The sequence below is a fragment of the Solea senegalensis genome, unplaced genomic scaffold (assembly GCF_019176455.1).
Source record: "Solea senegalensis isolate Sse05_10M unplaced genomic scaffold, IFAPA_SoseM_1 scf7180000013932, whole genome shotgun sequence".
NCBI lineage: Eukaryota > Metazoa > Chordata > Actinopteri > Pleuronectiformes > Soleidae > Solea > Solea senegalensis.
The window spans coordinates 9,845-36,566 of NW_025320918.1; the positions used below are offsets into that span (position 1 = coordinate 9,845).

Consider the following 26,722-nt stretch of genomic DNA (forward strand, 5'->3'; position numbering starts at 1 on the left):
CTGAAAAAAAACACAACACGGAAGGATAGCGACGCACTTCCGCTTCCGCTATTCTTTTCTGAGATTTTATGACGGTTGGCAAACAACGATTTGGTCCATTACCGCCACCGTCTGGTGTGGAGTGTGGATCGAAACGTTAATCCAACAAGTGAAAATAATGATAATAATAACAATAATAATAGAAATAATTCTATTTATATCTCTATATACAGATATACATACTACAAAACAACCTATATGTGCATAAGTCGTAAATCTACGAGAATAAAGTCGTCATATTCTAACGTGTTGTTTTAGAAGAGGAGTTTATCACATGAATCCACATACTGTACTACAAGGTGTTGGGGTCGGAGACGCTGTGCTCGCCGGACCTCGACTCAGTCGTTCCAGCTATTTTCTCCTCCACAAACGCAGCGATTTACTTTTCTGATACTTATGACAATGTGACAAAAGTATCTCCTTGTTTGTGAAAACACAGCACTCATTTTAACAACTCTCCTCTTCTAAAACAACAGGTTAGAATATTAGGACTTTATTCTCCTAAATTTAGGACTTTATTCTTGTAAATTTACGACTTTATTCTTGTAAATGTACGACTTTATTCTTGTAAATTTACGACTTTATTCTCGTAAATGTACGACTTTATTCTTGTAAATTCGTACGACTTGTAAATTTACTTTATTCTTGTAAATGTACGACTTTATTCTTGTAAATTTACGACTTTATTCTAAATTTTTCTTTATTCTTAAATATTTATTCTTGTAAATTTTATAAATGTTTTATTCTTGTAAATTCTTTATTCTTGTACTTTGGACTTTATTCTTGTAAATGTACGACTTATTCTTGTACTTTATTCTTGTAAATTCTGACTTTATTCTTAAAATAATTGACTTTATTCTTGTAAATACTTTATTCTTGTAAATTCACGACTTTATTCTTGTAAATTTAGGACTTTATCTTGTAAATTGACTTTAATCTAAATTTAGGACTTTATTCTTGTAAATTCTTTTATTCTTGTAAATTTACTTAAATTCGACTTTATTCTAGTAACTTTAAATTTAGGACTTTATTCTTGTAAATGCGACTCTATTCTTCTAAATTTAAGACTTTATTCTTGTAAATGTAGGACTTTATTCTTGTAAATGTACGACTCTATTCTTCTAAATTTAAGACTTTATTCTTGTAAATGTAGGACTTTATTTTTGTAAATTTACGACTTTATTCTCGTAAATATAGGACTTTATTCTTGTAAATTTACGACTTTATTCTTGTAAATGTAGGACTTTATTCTTGTAAATTTACGACTTTATTCTTGTAAAATGCGACTCTATTCTTGTAAATATCGACTTTATTCTTGTAAATTTACTTTATAAATATGCGACTTTATTCTTGTAAATTTAGGACTTTATTCTTGTAAATTTACGACTTTATTCTTGTAAATGTAGGACTTTATTCTTGTAAATTCGACTTTATTCTCGTAAAATTTGGGACTTTATTCTTGTAAATTTACGACTTTATTCTTGTAAATGTAGGACTTTATTCTCCTAAATTCTTGTAAATTTATTTTATTCTTGTAAATTCGACTCTATTCTTGTAAATATCGACTTTATTCTTGTAAATTCGACTTTATTCTAAATTAAACTTTATTCTTGTAAATTTAGGACTTTATTCTTGTAAATTTGACTTTATTCTTGTAAATGTAGGACTTTATTCTTGTAAATTTACGACTTTATTCTTAAATTTTTATTCTTAAATTTATGACTTTATTCTTGTAATGACTCTATTCTTGTAAATATCTTTTATTCTTGTAAAATTTAGGACTTTATTCTTTAAATTTACTTTTAAAATTTAGGACTTCTTAAATTCACGACTTTAATTTCTTGTAAATTTAGGACTTTACTTTATTCTTGTAAACACTTTATTGACTTTATTCTTGACTTTATTCTTGTAAATTCGACTTTATTCTCAAATACTTTATTCTTGTAAATACTTTATTCTTGTAAATTTACTTTATTCTTTATTCTTGTAAATACTTTATTCTTGTAAATGTAGGACTTTATTCTTGTAAATTTATGACTTTATTCTTGTAAATTTAGGACTTTATTCTTGTAAATATAGGACTTTATTCTTCTAAATTTAAGACTTTATTCTTGTAAATTTAGGACTTTAATCTCTTAAATTTAGGACTTTATTCTTGTAAATTTTGGACTTTATTCTCATACATTTTGGGGTGAAGTGATAATAATGACAATTTGTATTTGTCTGTGTGTGTGTGTGTGTGTGTGCATTACACCATTAGCATGTATAATCTGTACTGTAAAACAGATGAAATGTATTTGTTAATTTAACTGCACTGCATCATATGCTTCAAAACTACATCAGAACAATTTCTGCATAACATTTAGATAGAAATAACTTTAATCTGAATCTAGCATAACACATGTAGCAGAGCGGATCTCTGCTTGTCTGACTAACATCTCTCACTGGATGTCTGACCATCACTTGAAACTCAATCTTAGTAGCACTTTATAGTTTGGTTTACTTGAAGCTCTTACTTACTTCTAGCTCTTGTTTGTAGCCAAATGTTGAAATGCACTTATTGTGAGTCGCTTTAGATAAAAGCGTCTGCTAAATGACATGTGAGTAATGGAATGGAATTCTTTATTTCAAATCGTCAATATTCAACTTGCAAATGCAATAACAATGGCAGCAAAATAAACCGGCATGCATTGACATTACATTGAATATGAATACATTTCATATACTGTAAGCAAAGATTTTGTGCGTCTGTGGTCAGGCTCTCTCACATAACAGGGGTCAGGCCATCACCACACGCTTGGTAAACAGATGACGCTACAGCACCGTGCTCCTGATATGGCACCGCACACCCAAGGATGGATCGGGGCAGTGTTTCCCAGTCCTGGTCCCCTGCATGTTTTAGATGTTGCCTCACTCCAAACATCCATCCACATCCAACCATTCAATACCATTCACATAAGGTTTAAAGTTTGTTCTCATGGCAGTTTTTCAAAGCATCTTTGAGAGCTGCCAGCACCATGTCCACTTTAGCCTTGGTGCTGTTACATCCCATCAGTCCCACACGCAACACCTGAAGAAAAGGAAAAAACCATGAAACATGTGGACTTTATACTCTATTTAAACTACTTCTCGGTGCACAAATTAAAATACGTGTAAAGGCAGAAATTCTCTTACCAGACCGACTGATGGTCCAAGGCCTCCAGAAATTTCTAAATTGTGTGTTTTCATGATGTAGCGTGTAATCTCCTTCCAGTCGTATCCATGAGGAGCAACAATAGTGGTCACCGTGGGCAACCTGGCTTTCTGTAACAAACATCAGATCAAGTCAAGTCATGTTGTCATGACAAAGTTTCAATATTGTTTTGAAACTCCAAACTCACTTTTTCTTTGACAAAAAGTTTGAGTCCCATGTTTTCTAGTTCGGCGTGGAAATATTCAGCCACTTTGTGATGTCTTTCCCAAGACTCCTCCAGACCCTGAACCAAAATGTCAACAACTCCAATGTTTTTACTACATGAGACGGTTTGTTTTATTTCATTTGAATTTGTTCATACAGTGTTTTAACACGCAGTAATGTGTCAGTGACAGATGTTGAAAGTTATTCTGAGAAAATTGGAAAAACACTTATTTCTTTAATGGTTAAAATAAAGGTGTGTGTGTGTGTGTGTGTGTGTGTGTGTGTGTTTTCCCTGTTCTTTTTAAAGCAGGACTTTGTAAGTGTGGTTGCGTTTTCACCTTTTTCTCGACAGTTTTGAAGAACATATTTTTCATCCGTCTAGTCTTCTTTAGTCTACCGCTGTATCGTGACAGACATACAAACTCACCCCTGATGCCTCCCACTTCCTTCTCCTCTCCTGACCATGTGCATTTGTTTTCAATAGAGCCATGTTACTGCCGCTCAGCATCCATTTTGCATGCTTCTGTGTTTGTAAAATAACACGACTGCCTTGATCTTATAGCCTAAATCCTGCATGCTGTTCTACATGACGACAAAACTCCTCATGGAAACATGTCCCACCTCTTCAGTAAGGACAGCCAGGCTCTCTCTCAGAGAATAAAAAGCAGTGACTGGACCTGTGTGGTGATATCTACAGAAAGAAAATCAGAATAAGTGTAAAAAGAAAAAGAATCATGCTGGGAGATGAAACCATGATTGTGGTCTTACACTCTGGACGGTTTGCCGTCACATCCCCAATAGTTTGCGAGACAATTCAAGTCCAAGTTGAACGACACGGGCTTCGTCTTCCGGTTGAATATTTTCTGACTGGTGGACAAATTCAGTCTTAAAAACACATTCAGTCATAATCAGTAGAAGTTGCAGTGGAACAGTTCTCACCATGCTCTCTCACTGAAGGAGATGGGTGCCGTACCTGGCGGCGCGTTCAGAACCTTCTGGGAACCAGTGTACAGGATGTCTATCTCTGTAACACAAAGAACATCACGTGTTTTCACATGATTTAAGGAGAACAGAGTGAAGTTCTCCTTCACTGTGTTTAACTCTTAACCTTGCCGGTCCATGTGGAGTGGGGCTCCACCCACTGACGCCACAGAGTCGACGAGGAACAGGCAGTTATACCTGTAAACACCAATCAGAAATATGATTGATTATTGATCAAATACCCTTCATGCTGTGAACTTCTCTAAATGCTTCTCTAAATAATCTTTTTAAGGGCATTTCATATTTTCATAATTAGACAGATGTGCGATAATATATGGATTATGAAATGAGACATTGTTACTGTAAAGTTTCAGAGAAATTTCAAGTGGAGTTCAGGAGAAGACTGACGACGTCTATGACACACCGTTGCACTGAAATCATATTTGGCAATGGCAATGGAAGGGGGGCCCCCCTAATCAAACACCCCTTCGGGCCTCGTAAAGGCTAGGGCGGGCCCTGCTCTGGTTACAGACGTGACGATGACACGTGAGATGAGCGCGTGGCGACTTACTTATGACACAGCTGTCCGATGCCAGCTAAAGGACGTAAGACGCCTGTAGACGATTCTCCGTGTGCGAGGAAGAACACGACGGGTCTGTGTTTTACTAAAGCCTGTGACGAAACAACAACAAACAGTGTGACCTCTGACCTCTCACTCTGACACTGATGGAAATCACTCATCATCATCGTCACTCATGCTGCATGAAAGTGAAACCTGCTCAATTTCTGCGTTAGTGAGGAAGCCGCCAGGGGGCGCCACAACGGTGTTCACTCTGGCACCTGTTGGATTGACACACATGGATTTCTATGCTGATAGTTCTTTCTTTTTCTTTTAAAATAATAATAACGTGAAGTGATTTCAACATACCTATCCTCTCGGCCATGTCTGCTGCTCGTTCTCCCCAGATACCGTTGACCTCGGTCAGCACGCTCTCCCCGGCCTCCACGGCGTTGAAGATGGCACACTCCATGGCAGCGTGTCCGGTGCCGCTCACCGCTAAAGTCACAGGGTTGTGGGTCTGAAACATGTACTGGATTCCACTTTTGATGTCGTTCATGATCTACAAATGTCACGTGAGGAAGAAAAACAAATTCATTCATTCATTGTCACGGGGGTTCTGCTTCAACTCCTTAAGAGACCAAAGATGATGGCGTAGTCGACTGATATTGTTTTCTCTCCGTTTATTTGCCCAAAACAAGATGCATAGTGAAAAATATTTACAGGTGAAAATCGCAGAAAAACATGAAATGTCCCAAAGTGCTATTTCCAAAAGTAATTCAAAATAGTAGTGAGCAAAAATAGGTGTTACCTCCTTCGTAACACAATATTCTCTCTCTGAGTGGGAGGTAGACCACTCTTTATACATGTCTTCTGCCCCTCCCATCCAAACATCAATTATCCCAAAAACACAATAAATTAACACAAGCATGATTATTATAATAAACAACCCAGATAAAAATAAAGCCAAAATATTTCCCCAAATTAACCGTGCCACAATAAACATTTCCCCCACCTTTAATAAACAAAATTAATAGATAATTAATAGAACTACAAACAATAGTGACGTCACTCTAAGCGTCCCGCCATCGTCATCATTTAAGTGCGCCACTGATGTGAACAATGTTTGGAATGCTGCAGACGCAAACTGAGGATGAGGGGTAAGTAAGTTTGAACCAAGTTAATTGTTAATAGAATGATGATGTAGGAGCGGCAAGTGTGCACCCTTGACGGTCTACAAATATGTATGTGTATGCGTCTGCCTGTGCGCTCTATCAGTGAGTGTGTGGCGGCGTGTGTGTGTGTGTGTGTGTGTGTGTGTGTGTGTAGCCGCTCTCTCAGCGGGTGGTGTTGGAGTGTGTGCGTCTTTGCGCTCTACCAGCGAGTGTGTGTGGCTTTGCGCTCTACCAGCGAGTGTGTGTGTAAGAGACATACAGGCTGAAGATGAGCAGCACGGTGTGTTAGAGTGTGTGTGTGTGTTGCAGAGGGCGTGGTTCACCTGGGAGTGGGCGTGTGCACGGTGCGGAAGTGTGTGTGCGTAAAGGTGGGCACTCACCGGTGACGCAGAGAGAGAGAGAGAGTCAGGGTTGGGAGTAGCCGTAATTTTTGTTGACCGCTACCGCTACTCATTCATTCATTTATCACCCTTTTTTCCTGTTTAATCCGCCAGTCTCATTTTTATGTTTATCCATCCTTGCTGCGCTGTTTGTTACAATAAATGCACCTAAGCATATTTGGATCTCAGCGTATCTTTATCATAATCTACTATAGCGCGTTACAAATCTACGTACCTGAGGACCCAAACCTCATAGACTCTCAGCGGCTAAAAGGTTTGTGTTTGGAAGCCGCAACATTTGTCAACAAAAAATCTTGGCGTTTAATGAAAATCATCAAGCCGCATCAAAGAACCAAGTCGTCCCGCACCGACTAGCCCGAGAACAAAGGAGCCACAGCTAAGTGCCACACCACGCCAAACATTTACCTGGGAACAGGTAGGCCTGAACCTGTTAATGTTTGTGGATTAAGGAATCCGCTTCGATTGGAATGCATTGAGTCAAATGAGGACAATGTATTAAATGGATACGCTGGTTGCATTGGCGCATTGATGGTGGCGCATATTCTCCGTGCTTTAATGGATTGTGATGTCGGGACTTTGTGGCATGTGGCGGCTGATGTTGTTTAAAGACCTACTGCTTGTTGAAATGCTTGGATCGAATCCGCTCTGTCAATGAATTTAAATACCACGTCTATGGATGGATTTGAATACGCTCTTGAATGAAATGTGATTGTGTTGTTTCATACAAAAATACAATCTAACGAAAATGAGTCAAATAAACGCTGATGCTGAATGTTCAAACATGGAACGTGAAAAGAGGGAAATCAAACTGACGGCCAAAGCAATGGAAAATAAAATTGAACGGTCGCAGCATGAGCGCAAAGGTGCCGTTAATAAAATCAAAGAGCTTATTCCGCAAATAAAAACGCACATGAAATCAAAAGAAAATGTAACTGAAATCCCCTCACAACTGAATAACTTGAATGCACTGTGTAAAAAGGCCACTGACCTGCACAACGAAGTATTGCAACTTCTTCCTGATGATGAACATAAAAAACAAAAAGAGTGGTTTTCTAGCATTATGGATTACAGTGATGCATTCAAGGAACAAGTGGAAAAATGGATAAAGGAAAATCCGCATGAAAACTCAAATGAATTACCACTACAGACAAATACTTCTGAGCAACCAACAAAGGAAATAAATTATGCAGAACAAATTCCTGTCGAAAAAAGTAAGGATTTGTCTGTTGCTGACCCTCCAGTATCTGTTTCCACTGGACAAGATCCTCAGGATGAACTACAGCCCTGTGACAGCATCTCAAATGCAACCAAGAAATCACGCTCACATCATTCCTCATCCTTGGCTTCACGCTCATCTGCTCGCTTAAAAACTGAAACAAATCTTGCAATTTTGGCAATAAAACAAAAGGCATTAAAGGAAAAACATGCATTGGATGAAGAGGAGTTAAAGCTACGCAAAAGAAGAGAACAGCTTTTACTGGAGAATGAAATCACTGAGGAAATGGCAAAACTAAGTGTTATAAAATCACAAAGCAGTGTTGGCAGTAAATCAAAGTCAAAGGTTTCAGATGGGATGAACTCATACTATGAAAAGACATGCTCAAAACAACAACTTAACAAAAATGCTATGGAATTTGTCCCATCACTGCCAGTTAAACTAAAATCCAACGCAATTGAAACCACACAGACAGTTGTGAAGCCTAAAGTCACTCACTTACCTGACATAAAACATCTCCCAGGTCCTTCTTACATGCTCCAACGTTATCTAACCATTCCTGAAGATCCTGTGACCAATGTCACACAAACTGATGCATCACAAAATGACAGTGTGCTGGACATAATGAGAAAACAAAATGAAATTTCAACATTCTTGATGCAACAACAATGCCTCTCAGCACTCCCAAAAAGGGAAATTCCCATTTTCGATGGTAACCCACTCAAATACCATTCGTTTATTAAAGCATTTGAAAATGGAGTTGAGCGAAACACCAGTAACAACTGTGACAGACTCTACTTCCTTGAACAATACACCAAAGGGCATGCAAAGGGACTAGTGAGGAGCTGTCAGCACATTGAGTCGAGTAGAGGATATGTGAAGGCGAAGGCTCTATTGAAAGAGCACTATGGCAATGAGCAAAAGGTGGCAGCAGCATACATGGAGAGAGCTTTGTCATGGCCCACTATTAAAACAGAAGATGTGAAAGCCCTCCAGGAGTACAGCCTCTTTCTGCGTGGATGCTGCAACGCTTTGGAGGATGTGCAGTATTTAAGTGATCTGGACACACCCACAAACATGGTGGAAATCATTAAAAAACTGCCGTACAAACTCCGAGACCGCTGGAGGTGCGACGCATGTGACCTGCAGGAAAGGTACAATAGGAGAGCAAGGTTTGTGGATATTGCCAACTTTGTTGAAAAACAGGTAAAAATCTTGACAGACCCTGTGTTTGGAAACATTCAGGACACTGTTATAACAACGAAACAAATGAAACACAAACCTCCCCCTCGCTCCAGCATCAGAGGAACCAGCTTCGCTACCACAGTGAATCGTGTGGAGAGAACAGCTCAACCTGTGAAAGCTACATACATAAAACCACCAGCCAAGAAGATCTGTCCCTGCTGCACCGGAGGACACACATTGGATGTGTGTGCGCGGTTGGAAAAAATGGCACACAAAGAGAAAATTGACTTCCTGAAGGAAAATGGTGCTTGTTTTCGCTGCCTGTGTATAGGACACATAAGCAAAAATTGCCAAAGGAAGATTTCCTGCTCAAAGTGTGGCCTAAGACATCCAACTGTGCTCCATAAGGATAGTGTGGCAACGGCAGAACCAGCTGAGAGAAGCATCCAGGTTACAGTGGACGACACCTTGGTTTCCAGTGGGCTTACAGGGGCTGGTGAGATGGATTGCAAGCTTCCTATCGTGCCGATCCAAGTGAAGGCGAAGAAGGGCAATAAAATCATTCTGACATACGCCTTTTTGGACCAGGGAAGTACTGCGGTGTTCTGTACTGAGAGTCTGAAGCAGAAGCTCAATCTGTCTGGGAAGAGAGCCAACATTCTTCTCAGGACCATGGGGCAGGAGAAGGTGGTCAGTAGCTACATTGTGCCAGAGCTGGAGGTGGCAGCACTTGAAGATGACAGCTTCATTGAGTTGCCAAAAGCGTATACTCAGTTGTCAATGCCAGTCCACAAAGCAAACATACCCACAAATAAGGATCTGACAAGGTGGCCATATTTAAAACACATCTCCTTACCACAGATTGAGGCTGGAATTGAGTTGCTGATTGGAACGAATGTTCCACGAGCCATGGAACCGCTGGAAGTTATCCGCAGTGAGCACAATGGACCCTACGCTATAAGGACGGCGCTGGGCTGGACGGTAAATGGACCACTGACAGGAAACGGTGGAGAGGCCAATTACTGTGAGCAGCCAGTAACTGTGAACCGTGTGTCCATTGTAAATTTGGATGAACTGTGGCAACAGCAATTTAAGATGGACTTTCCAGAATCTGCTGTGGAGGAACAAGTGGGTCTGTCCAGGGAAGATCTGAGGTTCATGGACATGGTCACAAAGTCAGCCAAACATGTCAATGGTCACTACCAGGTCGCCCTGCCTTTGAAAAATCCAAACGTCAGCATGCCAAATAACAGGAAAGTGGTGGAACAGCGTCAAACCCATCTGAAGAGGAGGCTCCAGAGGGATCCAGTGTTTTACAGGGAGTATAACACCTTTATTAACGATCTACTTGGTAAAGGTTATGCTGAAAAGGTTCCTGATGCAGAGCTGGAAAGAAGTGATGGCAGGGTCTGGTACATACCGCACCATGGTGTCTACCACCCGACAAAGGGAAAGCTCAGAGTTGTTTTTGATTGTGGTGCCAGTTACAAAGGACAATCTCTGAATGAAGAGCTGTTGCAAGGGCCCGATCTAACCAGCTCACTGATTGGAGTTGTGACCAGGTTCAGGAGGGAACCTGTGGTCATCATGGCTGACATAGAAGCTATGTTTCACCAGGTGCAAGTGCCCCCAGATGATGCTGATCTGCTGCGATTCCTCTGGTGGTCACAAGGAGACTTGAACCAAGCACCATGTGAATACAGGATGAAGGTACATCTTTTCGGAGCTACATCCTCCCCTAGCTGCGCCAACTTTTCCCTCAGGAAATGTGCAGAGGATTTTGGACATGAGCATAAGGAGGAGACAGTGGACAAGCTGCAGCACTGCTTTTATGTGGACGATTGTTTGGTGGCAGTTGCAACAGAGGAGGAGGCACTGATCCTCTGTCATGAGCTCATGTCTCTGTGCGCTAAAGGGGGATTCTGTTTGACCAAGTGGCACAGTAACAGATCTGAAGTGCTCAAGACCATCCCAGGGCCCCGCAGAGCTAAAGGCATGGAGCAGTTGGACCTGGACCGGGAGTTTGTGCCCATTGAAAGAGTGCTGGGTGTAGAGTGGTGTATCAAGTCAGACACCTTTAAATTCAAAATTGTATGGAAGGACAGACCACTCAACCGCAGAGGCATCCTTTCTACTGTAAGCTCCATTTATGACCCTCTGGGCATGTTAAGTCCCCTTGTTCTGACAGCAAAAAGGATCTTGAGGGATTTGTGCAGAAGAGGAGTTGGTTGGGATGATCCCATACCAGAGACTGTCTCCAAAGAGTGGCTTAAGTGGGTGCAAGGGCTCCACCTACTGGACAACTTTGAGTTGCCCAGATGTCTAAAACCTCTGGAGTTTGGAGATATTATTACTGCACAACTACACCATTTCTGCGATGCTTCTGAGGAAGGCTATGGTACAGTCACTTACCTGCTGTTACAGAATGAGCACCTCCAAATGCACAGTGCTTTCATTATGGGAAAGGCTCGTGTTGCTCCACTAAAGACAGTTACAATTCCAAGAATGGAACTGATTGCTGCAACAATGGCCAGTCGCATGGATGTCCTGTGGAAGAAAGAACTACACATGAGTCTTCAGGAATCTGTGTTTTGGACTGATAGTGCTTCTGTGCTGAAATACATTAACAACGAAAGCTCCAGATTTAAGGTGTTTGTTGCCAATCGTGTTTCGGAGATCCTGAAATCATCTCACCCCGCTCAGTGGAGGTACGTGGATACAGCTTCAAATCCAGCAGACGCAGCATCCAGAGGGCTCAAAGTGGAGGCATTTCTGAAGGACAGACTCTGGTTAACAGGACCTCCGTTTCTTTGCCAACCTGAAACAGAATGGCCTGTGAACCCTGAGCCTGTGAGTCATCTCCCCCAGGACGATCCAGAGGTGAAGAAAACTGCTGTTGTCAATGCTGTACAAGCTGAAGAGGATCCCACTACTCACCTGATCCATCATTATTCCTCGTGGATCCGATTAAAGAAAGCTGTGGCGTGGTGGCTGAAATACAAGGAATGGTTGTCGTCCTGTATCAGGAAGAGAAAAAGGCTAATAGCCAATCAGAGTGAAGAGAGCATGCAGCAACAGAGAATGATGGAGCAGGAAAGGTGCACATTTAAAGGTGCAGCTGTTCTGGGAGCTCCTACAGTGGAGGACATTGACAAGGCTGAGCTGGCCATAATTCAGTTTTGCCAGAAGAGAAAGTTTTTTGAGGAGCTCTCGTGTCTGGAAAAGGGACAAAATGTCAAGAAAAATAGTCACCTGCACAAATTGTGTCCAAGGCTGGAGGATGGAGTCTTGCGTGTGGGAGGACGGCTTAGCAAAGCAGCACTGCCTTTGGAGTCTAAGCATCCTATCATTCTGGCAAAAGACCTTCATATTTCTACCCTGCTGCTGAGAAATATACATCAAGAGGTAGGACACAGTGGCCGCAACCACATGTTGTCCAAGCTCAGGGAGAAATACTGGATGACAGGAGCAAGTACTGCCATTAGGAGAGTTCTGTCCAAGTGCACCATCTGCAGAAGACTTAATGCCACTCCAGTTTGCCAGCAGATGGCAGACTTGCCCACAGACCGACTCAAGCCTGATGAACCTCCATTCACATGTGTAGGGGTTGATTATTTTGGACCCATCGAAGTGAGGAGCAGGAGGAGTACAGTGAAGAGGTATGGTGTCCTATTTACCTGTCTTGTATTGAGAGCTATTCACATCGAGGTGGCACCTTCTCTGGACACTGACTCCTTCATAAATGCACTAAGGCGTTTTATAGCCAGAAGAGGACAGGTCCGCGAGCTGCGCTCTGATAATGGGACAAATTTTGTGGGTGCAGAACGTGAGCTAAAAACAACGATTGCGCAGTGGAACCAGGCACAGGTGCATGATGTGTTACTTCAAAAGGGCATTAAGTGGACGTTCAACCCCCCTGCTGGATCACATCATGGAGGAGTGTGGGAAAGGCTTATTAGATCGGTGAGGAAAGTCCTGAACTCCACTCTCAAAGTACAACGCTTGGATGAGGAGGGACTCCACACAGTTCTTTGCGAAGTGGAAGCCATTATTAACAGCAGGCCCATCACCAAGGCCTCCACAGATCCTAACGACCTGGAAGCACTGACGCCGAACCATCTGTTACTGCTTAAAAACCAGCCTTCATTACCACCTGGAGAGTTCCAAGCAGCAGACCTGTACGCACAGAGAAGATGGAGACAAGTCCAGTACATATCTGATCTGTTCTGGAAGCGCTGGACAAAGGAGTACCTGCCTCTGTTACAGGAACGACAGAGATGGACTGGAGTCCGGAGAAACCTTGTCGCAGGAGATCTAGTTTTGCTAATGGACAGTACTGCACCTCGTAATTCTTGGATTATGGGACGTGTCTTGCAAACTTTTCCAGATCGCAAGGGATTTGTGTGTCAAATTCGGATTAAGACAAGAACCAGTTGCTTGGACAGACCCATATCCAAGGTGTGTTTGTTGCTGGAGAAGGAGGAGGCAGCATGAGGACGTTGCTGACCTCTATATGGACTTTGTGTTTTCGGACGTCAGATGGACTTTGCACTAATCGGTCATGACGACCAGAAGAAGGACTATTCGTTGTAATGACTTCATGGACTTGAGCAATTTATTAGACATTTTTGCATTATCATTGAAATTGATATGATGATTTATTATGTCTCCTATTGTGTTTTTAAATGTGAATTATTATGTGAGACCTAATAATTAGGGGCTGGTGTGTAAGAGACATACAGGCTGAAGATGAGCAGCACGGTGTGTTAGAGTGTGTGTGTGTGTTGCAGAGGGCGTGGTTCACCTGGGAGTGGGCGTGTGCACGGTGCGGAAGTGTGTGTGCGTAAAGGTGGGCACTCACCGGTGACGCAGAGAGAGAGAGAGAGAGAGAGAGTCAGGGTTGGGAGTAGCCGTAATTTTTGTTGACCGCTACCGCTACTCATTCATTCATTTATCACCCTTTTTTCCTGTTTAATCCGCCAGTCTCATTTTTATGTTTATCCATCCTTGCTGCGCTGTTTGTTACAATAAATGCACCTAAGCATATTTGGATCTCAGCGTATCTTTATCATAATCTACTATAGCGCGTTACAAATCTACGTACCTGAGGACCCAAACCTCATAGACTCTCAGCGGCTAAAAGGTTTGTGTTTGGAAGCCGCAACAGTGTGTGTGTGCCATTAGTTACGATGTCACTCCGTCACATCATCCCCCTCCTCTGGGAGGTTGTCAGTGTACGGCAACCTGGAAAGGCAGTCTGCTACCACATTGATTTTCCCAGAGCGGTGACGGATGCTGAATCTGAAAGGTTGGAGGGAGAGGTACCATCGAGTCAGGCGACTGTTGTGGTCTTTCATGGTGTTGATCCAGGTCAGTGCTCGGTGGTCCGTTTCTAAGTCAAACTCCCGTCCTAATAAGTAATATCTGAGGCTCTCCAGTGTCCATTTAATGGCAAGGCCCTCTTTTTCCACCGTGGAGTACCTTGTTTCCTGTGGCTGGAGCTTGCGGCTCAGGTACAAGATTGGACACTCCTCTCCCGGAATTCCTTGGGCTAGCACTGCTCCTAGACCAATGGCAGATGCATCCACTTGCACCAGGAACCTCTGTTTGAAGTCTGGACTCCGGAGAACTGGGGAAGAGCACAGGTGAGCTTTCAAGGTGCTGAAAGCGGCCTCACAGTCATCTGACCAATTCACCAGGTTCTTCTGATCCTTACGGGTCAACTCAGTGAGTGGGGCGGCAATGGTTGCGAATTGGGGCACAAATCTTCGGTACCATCCGGCCAATCCTAGAAAGGACCGTACCTCTTTCTTTGTTCGAGGACGAGGGCATTTCTGGATAGCTTCAACCTTATCCACTTGTGGGCGCACCTCTCCTCGGCCCAGTTGATATCCTAGGTAACTTGTTTCCCGTTTCGCCCATTCACACTTGGGGAGGTTGAGTGTCAGTCCAGCTTTCTGAATCTTCCCCAGGACCAGTGCTAGATCACACACATGCTCCTCCCAGTTGTCGCTGAAGATAACCACATCATCCAGGTAGGCAGCACTGCAGTGGTCACAACCTTCCAGTACCTTGTCCATCAATCGCTGGAATGTAGCAGGTGCCCCATGTAGTCCAAAAGGCATCACGGTAAACTGGTAAAGTCCTGCTGGAGTTCGGAAGGCAGTATATGGTCGACATGACCTCACCAATGGTACTTGCCAGTATCCCTTGCACAAGTCCAAGGTAGTGATGTACTTGGCTGCTCCGATCTTCTCCAGTAAATCGTCAATCCTTGGCATAGGGTAGGCATCAAACTCAGAAATGGAATTGAGCTTCCTAAAGTCAATGCATATCCGCAGCGATCCATCCTTTTTGAAAACGATGACCACTGGACTACACCACTCTGAGTTGGATGGCTCAATCACTTGAAGTCTAAGCATCTCCTCCACCTCCTGCTGTAATTTTCCCACCAGATGCTGTGGAATCCGGTAGGGACGCTGGCGTATGGGTTGTCCATCCTTTAAACGGATGGCATGCTCAACATATGACGTCTTCCCGGGGTTGGCAGTGAACAAGGTAGGGGTCTCCTTGAAAACCTGGAGGAGTTGGGTTGCTTGTTGCTGTTCGAGATGAGTTAGCACCGGAGAAGCAGATGTTGCCAGGGTTTCCAATCCTGTGTCCGGCTCTTCTTCTGTCTCCACCTTCCTTACCATCAGGACCTGGCTGGAAATGGAGGCTGGACGCTCCTTCCACTCCTTCAGAAGGTTGACATGGTACTTTTGCCTTGGCTTCTTCTTCTCAGGATGATGTACCTCATACGTGACTGGGCCCATCTTCCGTGTAATGACATATGGGCCCTGCCATTTGGCCAAAAGTTTGTTATTCGATGATGGCAGAAGCAGCAAGACTTTCTGGCCTGGCTGGAACTCCCGGTGTCGAGCCTGTTGGTCATACCAGGTCTTCTGATGTTTCTGAGCTTCAGACAGGTTGACCTCTGCCTCCTCCTGGTATCTGGCCAACCGCTCCCTTATTTCCAGCACGTACTGCACTACCCCTCTGTCATGTAAGTTGGAAGATGGGGCCTCCCAGTGCTTTCGAAGCAGATCCAATGGCCCCTGGACGTCCCAACCGTACAGCAGTTCAAACGGGGAGAAACCAGTTGATGCCTGGGGAACTTCACGGTAGGCGAAGAGAAGGAAAGGCAACCAGCGGTCCCAATCCTTGCCTGTGTCATCAACAAACTTTTGTAGCATTCTCTTCAACGTCTGGTTAAAACGTTCCACCAGACCATCAGTTTGTGGGTGGTATGGCGTGGTTTTAATGGGTGATATGCCCAGCTGTTTGTAAAATAGCTGTGACAACTTGGAGGTGAAATTAGTCCCTTGATCGGTCAGAATTTCATCTGGGATCCCCACTCTTGAGAAGAGCTGCACTAGTGCTCGCAGTACAGCAGGTGCAGTGATTGTGCGTAGGGGAAAAGCTTCAGGGAACCGGGTAGCATAGTCACACACGACCAAAATGTATTGGTGACCCCCACTGCTTTTCAGCAAAGGGCCCACAATGTCCATGGCGATTCTACGGAATGGAATTGAAATGACAGGAAGTGGCCGCAGAAATGCTCTGTCAGATTTACGGGTAGTGCATGATTTCTGACAGGTGGGGCATGTAGCGCAGTATTTCTGAATATCAGTGTACATGGAGGGCCAGTAAAAACGTGAACTGACGCGCAGATATGTTTTGTGGCGACCAAGATGTCCAGCCCATGGTAGTGAATGTGCAAGGTGCATAATGATGTCTCTACATTGGACAGGCACTACTAGACGCTTGTGATCATTGTCAATTGTGTACAACACCCCCTCATCAACCATAAATTTTTCCCCCACACTGTTTCCATTTGTTACCTTAGCAAAAAGATTTTTTAGAGTGTCATCTCCACTTTGCAACATAGAAATATTGTCAGGTACATCCCACATTGTGCTAGACAACAGGTTTTTGCTATCAGGCACTGCTGACCTTAGCTGTTTTTCGAAGCGTCGTTGACGTCTGGATTTTCTTAGGCCCTTTGTACCACCCTCGAACAAACTATTGTCAAAGTCTGAGAGAGGTTGGGCTTCAGCGGCCTCAGCTTTTGGCTCTGGAGTGCCACCCTCACACAGACTATTGTCAGAGTCGGTGAGCAGTGGGACACCAGTCTTTGCCTGGGCTCGGGTAATTACTGGGCAAGTAACATTCCCCTCAACAACACCACCACCACCATTTTCCCCAGAGTCTGTTTCTACTGGTGTTTCTGTTTCCAGCAGTAAATCCAAAAGAACTGGTAGGTCCCAACCTAGCAGGGCATCCACTGGTAATTTCTCCACCACACCGGCATTTAACATGTAAGGCTGTTCATTAATACTAACAGTCAAATCTGCTGTGGGGTATTTATGTTCATCCCCATGTACACACATAATGTCCACAGTTCTGGTGTAATCACAGCTTGCTAATGGCACAAGATGTTGCCTTATACATGAGGTGAAGCTACCACTGTCCAACAGGGCTGTTACTTGTTGACCATTGATGACAACAGTTTTATACCGTTGGAGTCTTCCTTCCCCAGAAGTCTCCAGTGGAGCCTCCAACCGTGGTGCATAGCAAGCACCGGTGACCTTAGCTTTGCGTATGGGGCACACAGAAGCTTTGTGGCCTGGCTGCTGGCAGTAATAACAAACAAAGCTCTTACCAGCTGCCAGATGTGCTGTGAATTGGTTGGTGTTACCCAGTCCAGAAGGACTCTCCCTCCTGGCGTGTCTGGGTGGTAGTGGCAGGAGTGCTGGTCTGGTCGCTGCACTCTGTCGTGTAGGTGGTCCTCCTCTGCGGGCGTTGAGGTATTGTAGACCCAGCTTGGCCGCTGTGAGACCGTCTGCTGGCTCATGCTCCTTCACCCAGGTCCTCACCTCCGATGGTAGCACGCAGAGTAGCTGCTCCAGGATGATAGCCTCGCCAACCTCCTCCTTGGTGCGCTGCTCCGGCCGGATCCAGCGTCGGTACAGACCCTTGAGGCGGTGGTAGGTCTCTGTTGGGTTCTCTCCCGGCGGTACCATCGTCGACCGGAACTGCTGCCGATAGGTCTCCGGGGAGATGTCAAACTTGGCTAGCAGTGCAGCCTTCAAGTCATGGTAGTAGTGGGCCCTCTCCTCATCCATGGCTGTGTAGGCCTCCAATGCCTTCCCTGAGAGCAGTGGAACGAGTCTACAGGCCCACTCAGTCTCTGGCCATTGCCACGTTTTGGCTATGCGTTCAAAGCGTAACAAGTAATTTTCAATGTCTTCACCTCTCTGATATGGTGGTATCTTGGGTTCCCCATACAGTCTCCACTCTGGCCTTTGCAGCTCACCTCTGTCGTGTGCATCAGAGAACCGAAGGGAAGGTACCTCTGACGGTGTCTCCAGGTGGCCACGCCGGGGAGCTGGTGTTGGCAGTTGAAGCCTGGGGCTGCTTGCTGTGACTGTACTTGGTGTTGCTGGGACCGGTAGGGATGGAGCAGGTGGTGGTCGCGGTGGAAGAGACATTCTCAGGCCTCGGATCTCTGCCAATAGATCCTCCTCTCTTCTGTCCTGTGCTGCCAGGAAGTGTCTCATCATGGTCAGTAACTCTGGCTCTAGTCCACCTGTTGCTGTTGCTTCGGCTGCAGATGCCGCCCATGCTCCCGCCATTCCCTCATCATCCTCAACGGTATCCCAGGCCGGGTCAGCCTCATCTGCCGCTACGTCCTCCTGCTGCTGTCGCCTCTGAGAACGCAGCCCTGTGCGCTGTTTTGGGAGATTACCAAATCTTTTTCGACTAGCCATCCCACTTCTGACACCAAATGTCACGGGGGTTCTGCTTCAACTCCTTAAGAGACCAAAGATGATGGCGTAGTCGACTGATATTGTTTTCTCTCCGTTTATTTGCCCAAAACAAGATGCATAGTGAAAAATATTTACAGGTGAAAATCGCAGAAAAACATGAAATGTCCCAAAGTGCTATTTCCAAAAGTAATTCAAAATAGTAGTGAGCAAAAATAGGTGTTACCTCCTTCGTAACACAATATTCTCTGATCTGAGTGGGAGGTAGACCACTCTTTATACATGTCTTCTGCCCCTCCCATCCAAACATCAATTATCCCAAAAACACAATAAATTAACACAAGCATGATTATTATAATAAACAACCCAGATAAAAATAAAGCCAAAATATTTCCCCAAATTAACCGTGCCACAATAAACATTTCCCCCACCTTTAATAAACAAAATTAATAGATAATTAATAGAACTACAAACAATAGTGACGTCACTCTAAGCGTCCCGCCATCGTCATCATTTAAGTGCGCCACTGATGTGAACAATGTTTGGAATGCTGCAGACGCAAACTGAGGATGAGGGGTAAGTAAGTTTGAACCAAGTTAATTGTTAATAGAATGATGATGTAGTGTGCACCCTTGACGGTCTACAAATATGTATGTGTATGCGTCTGCCTGTGCGCTCTATCAGTGAGTGTGTGGCGGCGTGTGTGTGTGTGTGTGTGTGTGTGTGTGTAGCCGCTCTCTCAGCGGGTGGTGTTGGAGTGTGTGCGTCTTTGCGCTCTACCAGCGAGTGTGTGTGGCTTTGCGCTCTACCAGCGAGTGTGTGTGTGTGCCATTAGTTACGATGTCACTCCGTCACATTCATTCATTCATTCATTCATGTTCTACCACTTTATCCTCCACATGAGGGTCGTGCCATGCTGGAGCCAATCCCAGCTGACCAGAGCTGGCCCAAGGCATAAACAAACAATACACCGACTCAAATTCTTATTCTTACTCACAGAGTAGCAGAGTTATCGTTTCAGTCAGTTATTGTATCAGTATTAAAATGATTATTGTATATATATATATATATATATATATACATATATGATATAATCTACAGAATAATTATATGTATATATGAATAAATAATAAAATAATAAATCAATAAAAATGCATAATTTCACTTTCAAAGCCTGGAAGGAAATGAAAACATTAATAAATGCAGCATTTTCTGTGTTTGCTTATTTTCCCCTTGGCTCATTTAAGTCATATTTTATTGGCTGATCATGTTTTGTGTCAAAATGTGAATCTTGCTTTAAAATTTGCTCTGCAATGTAATAGTTGTTTAAATCCCAGAAGATGGTGAAAAGGTTCAAAGGTCAGTGTGGAAACCTCCATTTCAAACAACAACAACGCTGACTCTGTGTCTCTGTGAACCATGTATAATTATCATTATATTATCATTATGTTTTTGAAACACTGCAGTGAGTTACCTCAAAAATCTCTGGATGCATGTGTCCAATCACAGGTTTGGCTCCAGCCTCCAGGATACGAGGAGGGACGTTAGAAGGTCCAGGTCCAAACATGTGGCGATGAGGAACCATCAGTGGTTTCTGCAGACACGCTGGTGGAGGAACGTAGAGAGAAGACATGTCTCCAACAGTGTGTGTGTGTGTGTGTGTGTGTGTGTGTGTGTGAGAGCGACACAGAGGTTAAAAGCCTGGAGTGAACAGCACACCACCCTCTGTGTGACCAGTGACCAGTCAGAGCCTCGGGTCAGTGACTAGATGTTCTTCTTCTGTCAACACTCACAGATAAGGAAGCTGCTCTGATGTTAATCATTGACCTTACACTGCTCTGTGGGCCCAGACTCTGGAACTGTCTCTGCACAAGGCATCCACTCCCCTGTTGCTCCTGGGGGGCAGGTAAGTGTTACCCACTGCTCCTGTTCTCAGGCGCTGTGGTGTGTGTTCACTACTATGAGCAAAAAGAACTCGTTCTAAATGTAAAAATAAACCGATGAGTCAATAATGCAAACATCGGCCGTTTCTCAATATCCATACTTGTGTGTACTTGTGCGTACTTGTGTGTACTTGTGTGTACTTGTGCGTACTTGTGCGTACTTGTGTGCTCCCGTACTTGTGGAAACGTCATCAGCCTCAGTCTAAGTTCTGTTCCAATTCTCAAGTAAGCGAACAGCGAGGACGGTTCTCAAACCCGGAAGTGTTCTTGCTCCGCCCATTTTTACCAAGTAAGCATCAGTGGTGACTTAAAGGATGCTGTATGTGAGTGTATCAGACTGAGTGTGTGCTCCGGTCATGGAGGACGTACTGAACAAATATGTTTAATTAGGACGTGTCAGAATGGTCAGTTATGACCTCTGTGTGACCTTTTCTTAACAATGTGTGTGTTTGTACGTCGCTGACTAAATACTGATGTGAAGTGGTGCGAACACCCAAACACACGTTTGCTGACTTTATCCGGCACATTAGCTTCATATATAAAATCCTCTGTAAAACACTGTGCTCCACTGTGCAGCCACCAACAGCACACTTGTCCCTCCGCGTTGACATAATACCGCTCTTCCTCCCTCGCCTGCACTCTCGCAGGGACAAGGTGGAGCTAAGGTGGAGCTCTCCAAGTAAACTTACACGTCATATATATATATATATATATATGTGTATATATATATATATATATATATATACTACTCTACAATGCTGTAATATATCTATTTTCCACATTGTATTATTTATATTGTATATTTGAATAGAAATAAATTAATAATGAAGTTAAATATTTAAAATGTGAAAATAATAATATATATGCATTTATTAAAAGGATTTCATTTGTTCATTTATCAACACCGTAGGTGGCGCTAATGAGGCTGCAGCACTCAAACAGCAGAACAATACATACATACTTGCTTACTTGAGTACTGAGAAACAGCCACATACTTGTGTACTCCTGTACTTGTCAAGTATATACTCCCAGCGTACTTCCCAAGTAAGCAAGTACATAGTTGAGTACTTGAGTATGACACAGTACTTGAGTACTTGAGTATTGAGAAACGGCCATCATGTTTAATAGTGTTGACAGAAATGTGTCACGCTCACAGTTTGAATGAATGATCGTCAAGCATTTAAACACAGATTTGAGGTGAAGCATTTCCACGTGTCTTTAATGGTACATGAAAACCATTCCTCATTGTTCTTCATCTTGAGTCTTCCTCGGTTGCACGAGGAGATGTTTCCCCAGAGGTGTGGAGCAGAAGCAGCCGTCTCTGTACACAAGTCGTCCTCTGAGAATGGTGGCGCGCACAGATCCTCGCAGCCTCATGCCAAGATACGGCGTTATCTGCACAAACACCATCGCGGCGTCAGGGATTTGTCGTCCATTCACAGTCAACACTAGAGACGATGCTCACCTTGTTTTTATGATGTATGTCGGCTTCTGAAATCTGTCAAGTGCACAAGAAAGATGAGACCAAGCGGATTCAGGCTTTGGTGATCGTAAATGTCAAGGACTTGTTCAAACCTCAAACTCTCTCTCTGGGTCCCACACCACCAGGTCGGCGTCATAGCCGGGGCTGAGGCGGCCCTTGTGCTGGTCCAGGCCGCACAGCCGAGCGCTCTCCTGGCTCAGGAGTCTCACCACATCTGACAGCTGGAAGCCTCGCTTACTGGCTGAACTCCAGAACAGAGGTAACCCTGGTGGGATTACGTACATTAAATAGGTCAAAGTTCATGGTTTTAGGTGGAGTTGTATGAGGAAGCGACACATTTGTAATCATTTCATTCCGCTGCATCAAAGTCCATAGAGAAGATGAGTGATTTTCTACCGTGGCACAGTCGACTTACTTGACCTCACTGCAGCTCCTCTGAGCCAGGAAGAGACTTTAATAACAAGATAAAGTGAACATGTTCTTATGGTTTATAGTTACGTTAAGTATCACTTTAAACACATTAGATAAGATTTCCTTATGCCAGACTGAAAGTAACTCATTGTTTGTTCTGTCACATAATCCACCCTGAAATGTTTGTTTTTTTTAAAAATATGTTAATTTATGTGAATCCTGTAATCTTTCACAGACTGTGTGTCTTATTTTGCATGTTTTTTTTCATCATGTGAGAGTGAAGCCTGTGGGACACACGAGCCACCGCTCTACTGATGCCTCATTTTGTAAGTTGATGTTAATTGGGTTTAATTTGATCAAATATTTGAAATGCCAAATTGACAAAAGAACACATCTGAACGCACAGGCGTTAGAGGCAGCAGTGGATCAACACCTCGTGTTTGCCGTGGTGTCAAATGGGTGGTTTTCTCTCTTTGGTTTACGAGAGTGAGTGTCACAGAACTCACTTTGCAGCTGACAAAAAAATAAAGCAGCGATGTTCTTAATATAACACAGACTCAAGAAGCAGGTGTAGATTTGAGCTTTCGTGAAATGTGCTGGTTCACAGTCGAGTTTAACTTTGATGTTACCAAACTGCAGTGAAGAGATTCCTCCCCAGGCCTGAGTGAAGTCTCCACTCTCCATGTTCTTCAGATCAGGCGTGCAGGGAGAGTGATCGGACACCACCATGTCGATGTGGCCGTCTCTCAGTGCTGACCACAGCAGCTCCTGATGGGACAGACGATCATGAGCGAGTGCAGAATTAAACGTGTGAAGTCATTATCGCTCATTATACCCTGTTCTCAGCTCCTCTGATGGGGGGGCAGCACTTGAAGTGTGTGGCTCCTGCAGGAATGTCCTCGGCACTCAGGCTCAGGTAGTGGTGGGTCGTCTCCACGGTCAGCGGGGCTCCGGCCTGTCGGGCCCTCTGGATCAGAGTCAGCGGCTTCGCGGATGATAGGTGAACTATGTGGCAGCGGACCCTGCGGCACAGAAAGCTGTGTGACTGTGGCGTCGTTGACTAACTAACTAACTAACCCTACATGAAATCATCTGGTCTGTTCTGTATCACTGTTTTTGATTATTACTGGTACTGCAGGCAGAGATCTGTCACCGTGCGAATAGCCTCCATCTCCATGACGTCAGGCCTGGACTGAAGGAAGGTCGAGTACTGACGAGGGTCTAACGTGGAAAAGGTTCATTCAGTACATTTGACTTTTTCATATTCTAATAGAAGACACAGCTTTTACAATCACAAAGTATTGAGAGGGAAATTCAGTTCATTATACTGTAGCTTCTCCAGATAGAAATATAGAGAACACACAGAGCTGGTTCTACAATCTCTGGGGGCCCGAGGCAAAGAGGGACATTAGGGGCCCTCGACGAACATGTATTGACTTCAGAGATCTGATATCCTAGGCCTAGTTTGCCTTCCCTGTTGCTACTGAATTTACATTATAATAAAGAGGAATGTAACAATACAGGTCATTTGTAGCTGCATTATACTGCAAAAGCTAGATTCATTTTAGGTTATTTTACCAGGTTATCTAGGTTTATGTAGGTTTATGTAGTAAGCTATGTGTTATGTAGGTTCATGAAGCTTCTATGTAAGGTTATGTAGATTATGTATGTCATGCAGGTTATGTAGGTTTCATGTAGGTTCATATAGGTTCATGTATGTTGCGTAGGTTCATGCAGGTTCATGTAGGTTTATGTAGGTTCATGTATGTTATGGTGGTTTATGTAGAATTCATGTATGCTATGTGGGTTTATGTAGGTTCGCGTATGTTATGTGGCTTATGTAGGTTCAAGCGTAGGTTCGCGGCGTTATGTAGGTTTATGTAGGTTCATGTAGGTTTATGTAGGTTCATGTATGGTGTAGGTTCAAGCGCAGGTTTTGCGTAGGTTCGCGTATGCTGCGTAGGTTCGCTGCAGGCTTATGTAGGTCCATGTAGGTTTATGTATGCAGGTTCATGCAGGTCTGCTGCAGGTTTTTATGTAGGTTCATGTAGGTTTATGTAGGTTCATGTAGGTTTATGTATGTTATGTAGGTTCATGTAGGTTCATGTAGGTTTATGTATGTTATGTAGGTTTACGTAGGTTCTTTTATCAACATTTACAGAAGTCAAATCACAGACAGTAAATCTCAGCAGTTTTTATCACCTTCCCTGTGAACAATGAAAACTCCTTATTTAAAATAAAAAGAAGGTTGAAATATAAGTAAGTTAGACCTTCATCGTATCTTCATCACACAAAACTGATTTTATTTTCTTCTCATCTATCCAATCGTGTACAAAAAAACACACTAAATGTATTGGTTTAAAAGATCGTCCACTCACAGTAGTTTGTGTATTAAAACTTTCTGAGTCAGAGACAAAAACCCACATTAAGCTAACAACAGTCGCCTGGTGACAATGTGGACGTTGTCTTTATCACCAACTTGTTACAAAGAATGTGGAGAATAAAATGTTCATACTGTTAATAATTATTGCTCCTTCTTTGATTCTAACATATGCTAATAGATATTTTACGGACAGTTATTTGTGTGTACTACTCCATCTCATGGGAATGTTGTAATAATGATCATCAGTACATCACTAAAGCATCTGTCTCTCTCTCTCTCTGTCCATCAGACAGAAAAACTGGTACAAAGCCATCTGTAGTTTTAATAGAAAGCCCTTTGTAAAATGCTTTGTTCTATAATTAGTAAAGATCATTATTATTATTATTATTATTATTATTATTATTGTTACGACTGCAATAACACATTCTTACCTGCAGTTTCCTCTGGTTTTGGTTCAACATCCAACTCTGCGTGGAACTAGAAGAAGCAAAATATCCTTATTTCATTGCTGTAAAGTTTATACAAGTGTGATGTTGTGTTTGGTGGGGAGTTACCAGCAGGACACTTCCTGTCCCCTGCAGCTGCTTCATGGCTGCGTGTAGATCACTGTCAGTCACGTGTGGAAACTCCTCCACTCCGCTGTGGATGAGGAAACATTTGAAGCCCGCCACGCCAGCGTGGATCATGGGCCGCAGCTCCGGCTACAAGGACATGTTGTTTTCATGTCACCCAAACTGGACTGAACTAGTACATTTTAGTCTAAGCTGTTCCGTGCTAAACTCACCTGATTTCCTGGAATTACACCTCCCCAGAAAGCTGTGTCCACAAAACACTTTCCTGTGGCCTCCTGCAGCTTCTCATGGAAGTGATCGAGTGTGGTGGTTGGAGGGACACTGTTTCTGTGTGGGTTCATAATGTTCATACATGATTATCCCATAGCTCTGTTTTTAGTCAGCAGCCATTGTTCAAAAGAAATACACCAATTCATTCCTACTTTCCCTTCCGAGACTGGAGTTTGTAAACTGCTCACTCTCCTGCACCAAAGTCCACTGAGAAAATCAGTGTTTTAGCTCATGGAGACACAGATGCTGCTCGTCTACTGAAGGATTTCACACACAAAGGTCACAAATAACACGTATGAACTAACTAAAGGAGGCAGCAGTTGATCATCAACTCCTGTGTGCTGTGATGTCAAATCAATGATTTTCTCTATGGACTTTGGAGTCAACACAAACACAAACTTCAGTTTACAGTTGAAGTCGAACAATAAAGTGGCTAACATGTTTCTATGGACTTAAACAGGCACACTTTTATTTTAGCTTTGTATTATAAAGCTAGGGTAAGTATTTTTGAAGAATTGTGCTTCCCAACCTCAGTTTCCCCTGATTTGAGAACTAATATTTTTCAAAAATACTAGAATAGGGGTATTCTAGTAAGACAAAGCTAAATGCATATTTGGGTCCTGAGTAACGATATAAAACAATGAAAACATAAGTCGTGCAACCTGAAAAAATCTGAAAGAAACCCTGAAAAAAAGCGCTAATTATGGGTTTTCTACACATTTTCCTCAGAAACTAAACAAGCTAATATACAGTATATCAAGAGCAAAGCGTTTTAAAGGTTTCTTTAAAGAGTGTCTTCAAAGAAACCTTTCTTGAGTGTTGCTTTAATATCATTGAAATCAATGTAACACTTGAATTTCATTAATTACGGTCAAACCTGTGTCACAGATCAAAAGAG

The 26,722-nt window shown here is 43.2% G+C and overlaps 3 protein-coding genes across 3 annotated transcripts; all 3 read right to left on the bottom strand.

The window, feature by feature from the left end:
• Positions 1 to 2,647: 2,647 nt before the first annotated feature.
• agxta (alanine--glyoxylate and serine--pyruvate aminotransferase a) lies at positions 2,648 to 20,556 on the bottom strand. The gene is made up of 11 exons (XM_044015822.1): positions 20,237 to 20,556; positions 5,346 to 5,538; positions 5,193 to 5,257; positions 4,989 to 5,089; positions 4,545 to 4,615; positions 4,376 to 4,460; positions 4,205 to 4,303; positions 4,058 to 4,127; positions 3,420 to 3,515; positions 3,214 to 3,342; positions 2,648 to 3,109 (listed from the first exon to the last, which is right to left on the bottom strand). Exons 1-11 carry the CDS (start codon positions 20,393 to 20,395, stop codon positions 3,002 to 3,004), a joined length of 1,176 nt encoding a protein of 391 aa, XP_043871757.1. The 5' UTR covers positions 20,396 to 20,556; the 3' UTR covers positions 2,648 to 3,001.
• Positions 13,935 to 19,006, bottom strand: LOC122760682. Its single transcript, XM_044015821.1, has one exon. It carries the CDS (start codon positions 18,763 to 18,765, stop codon positions 14,146 to 14,148), a length of 4,620 nt encoding a protein of 1,539 aa, XP_043871756.1. The 5' UTR covers positions 18,766 to 19,006; the 3' UTR covers positions 13,935 to 14,145.
• A 1,243-nt stretch (positions 20,557 to 21,799) lies between the features above and the next one.
• LOC122760685 (allantoinase, mitochondrial-like) lies at positions 21,800 to 26,004 on the bottom strand (the record flags this gene model as incomplete). The annotated part of the gene is made up of 10 exons (XM_044015824.1): positions 21,800 to 22,100; positions 22,171 to 22,203; positions 22,281 to 22,453; positions 23,229 to 23,367; positions 23,435 to 23,621; positions 23,727 to 23,820; positions 25,414 to 25,459; positions 25,537 to 25,683; positions 25,767 to 25,881; positions 25,977 to 26,004. Coding segments are annotated over 10 exons (1,115 nt in total), but the record flags the coding sequence as incomplete, so codon positions are not given.
• Positions 26,005 to 26,722: the final 718 nt, after the last annotated feature.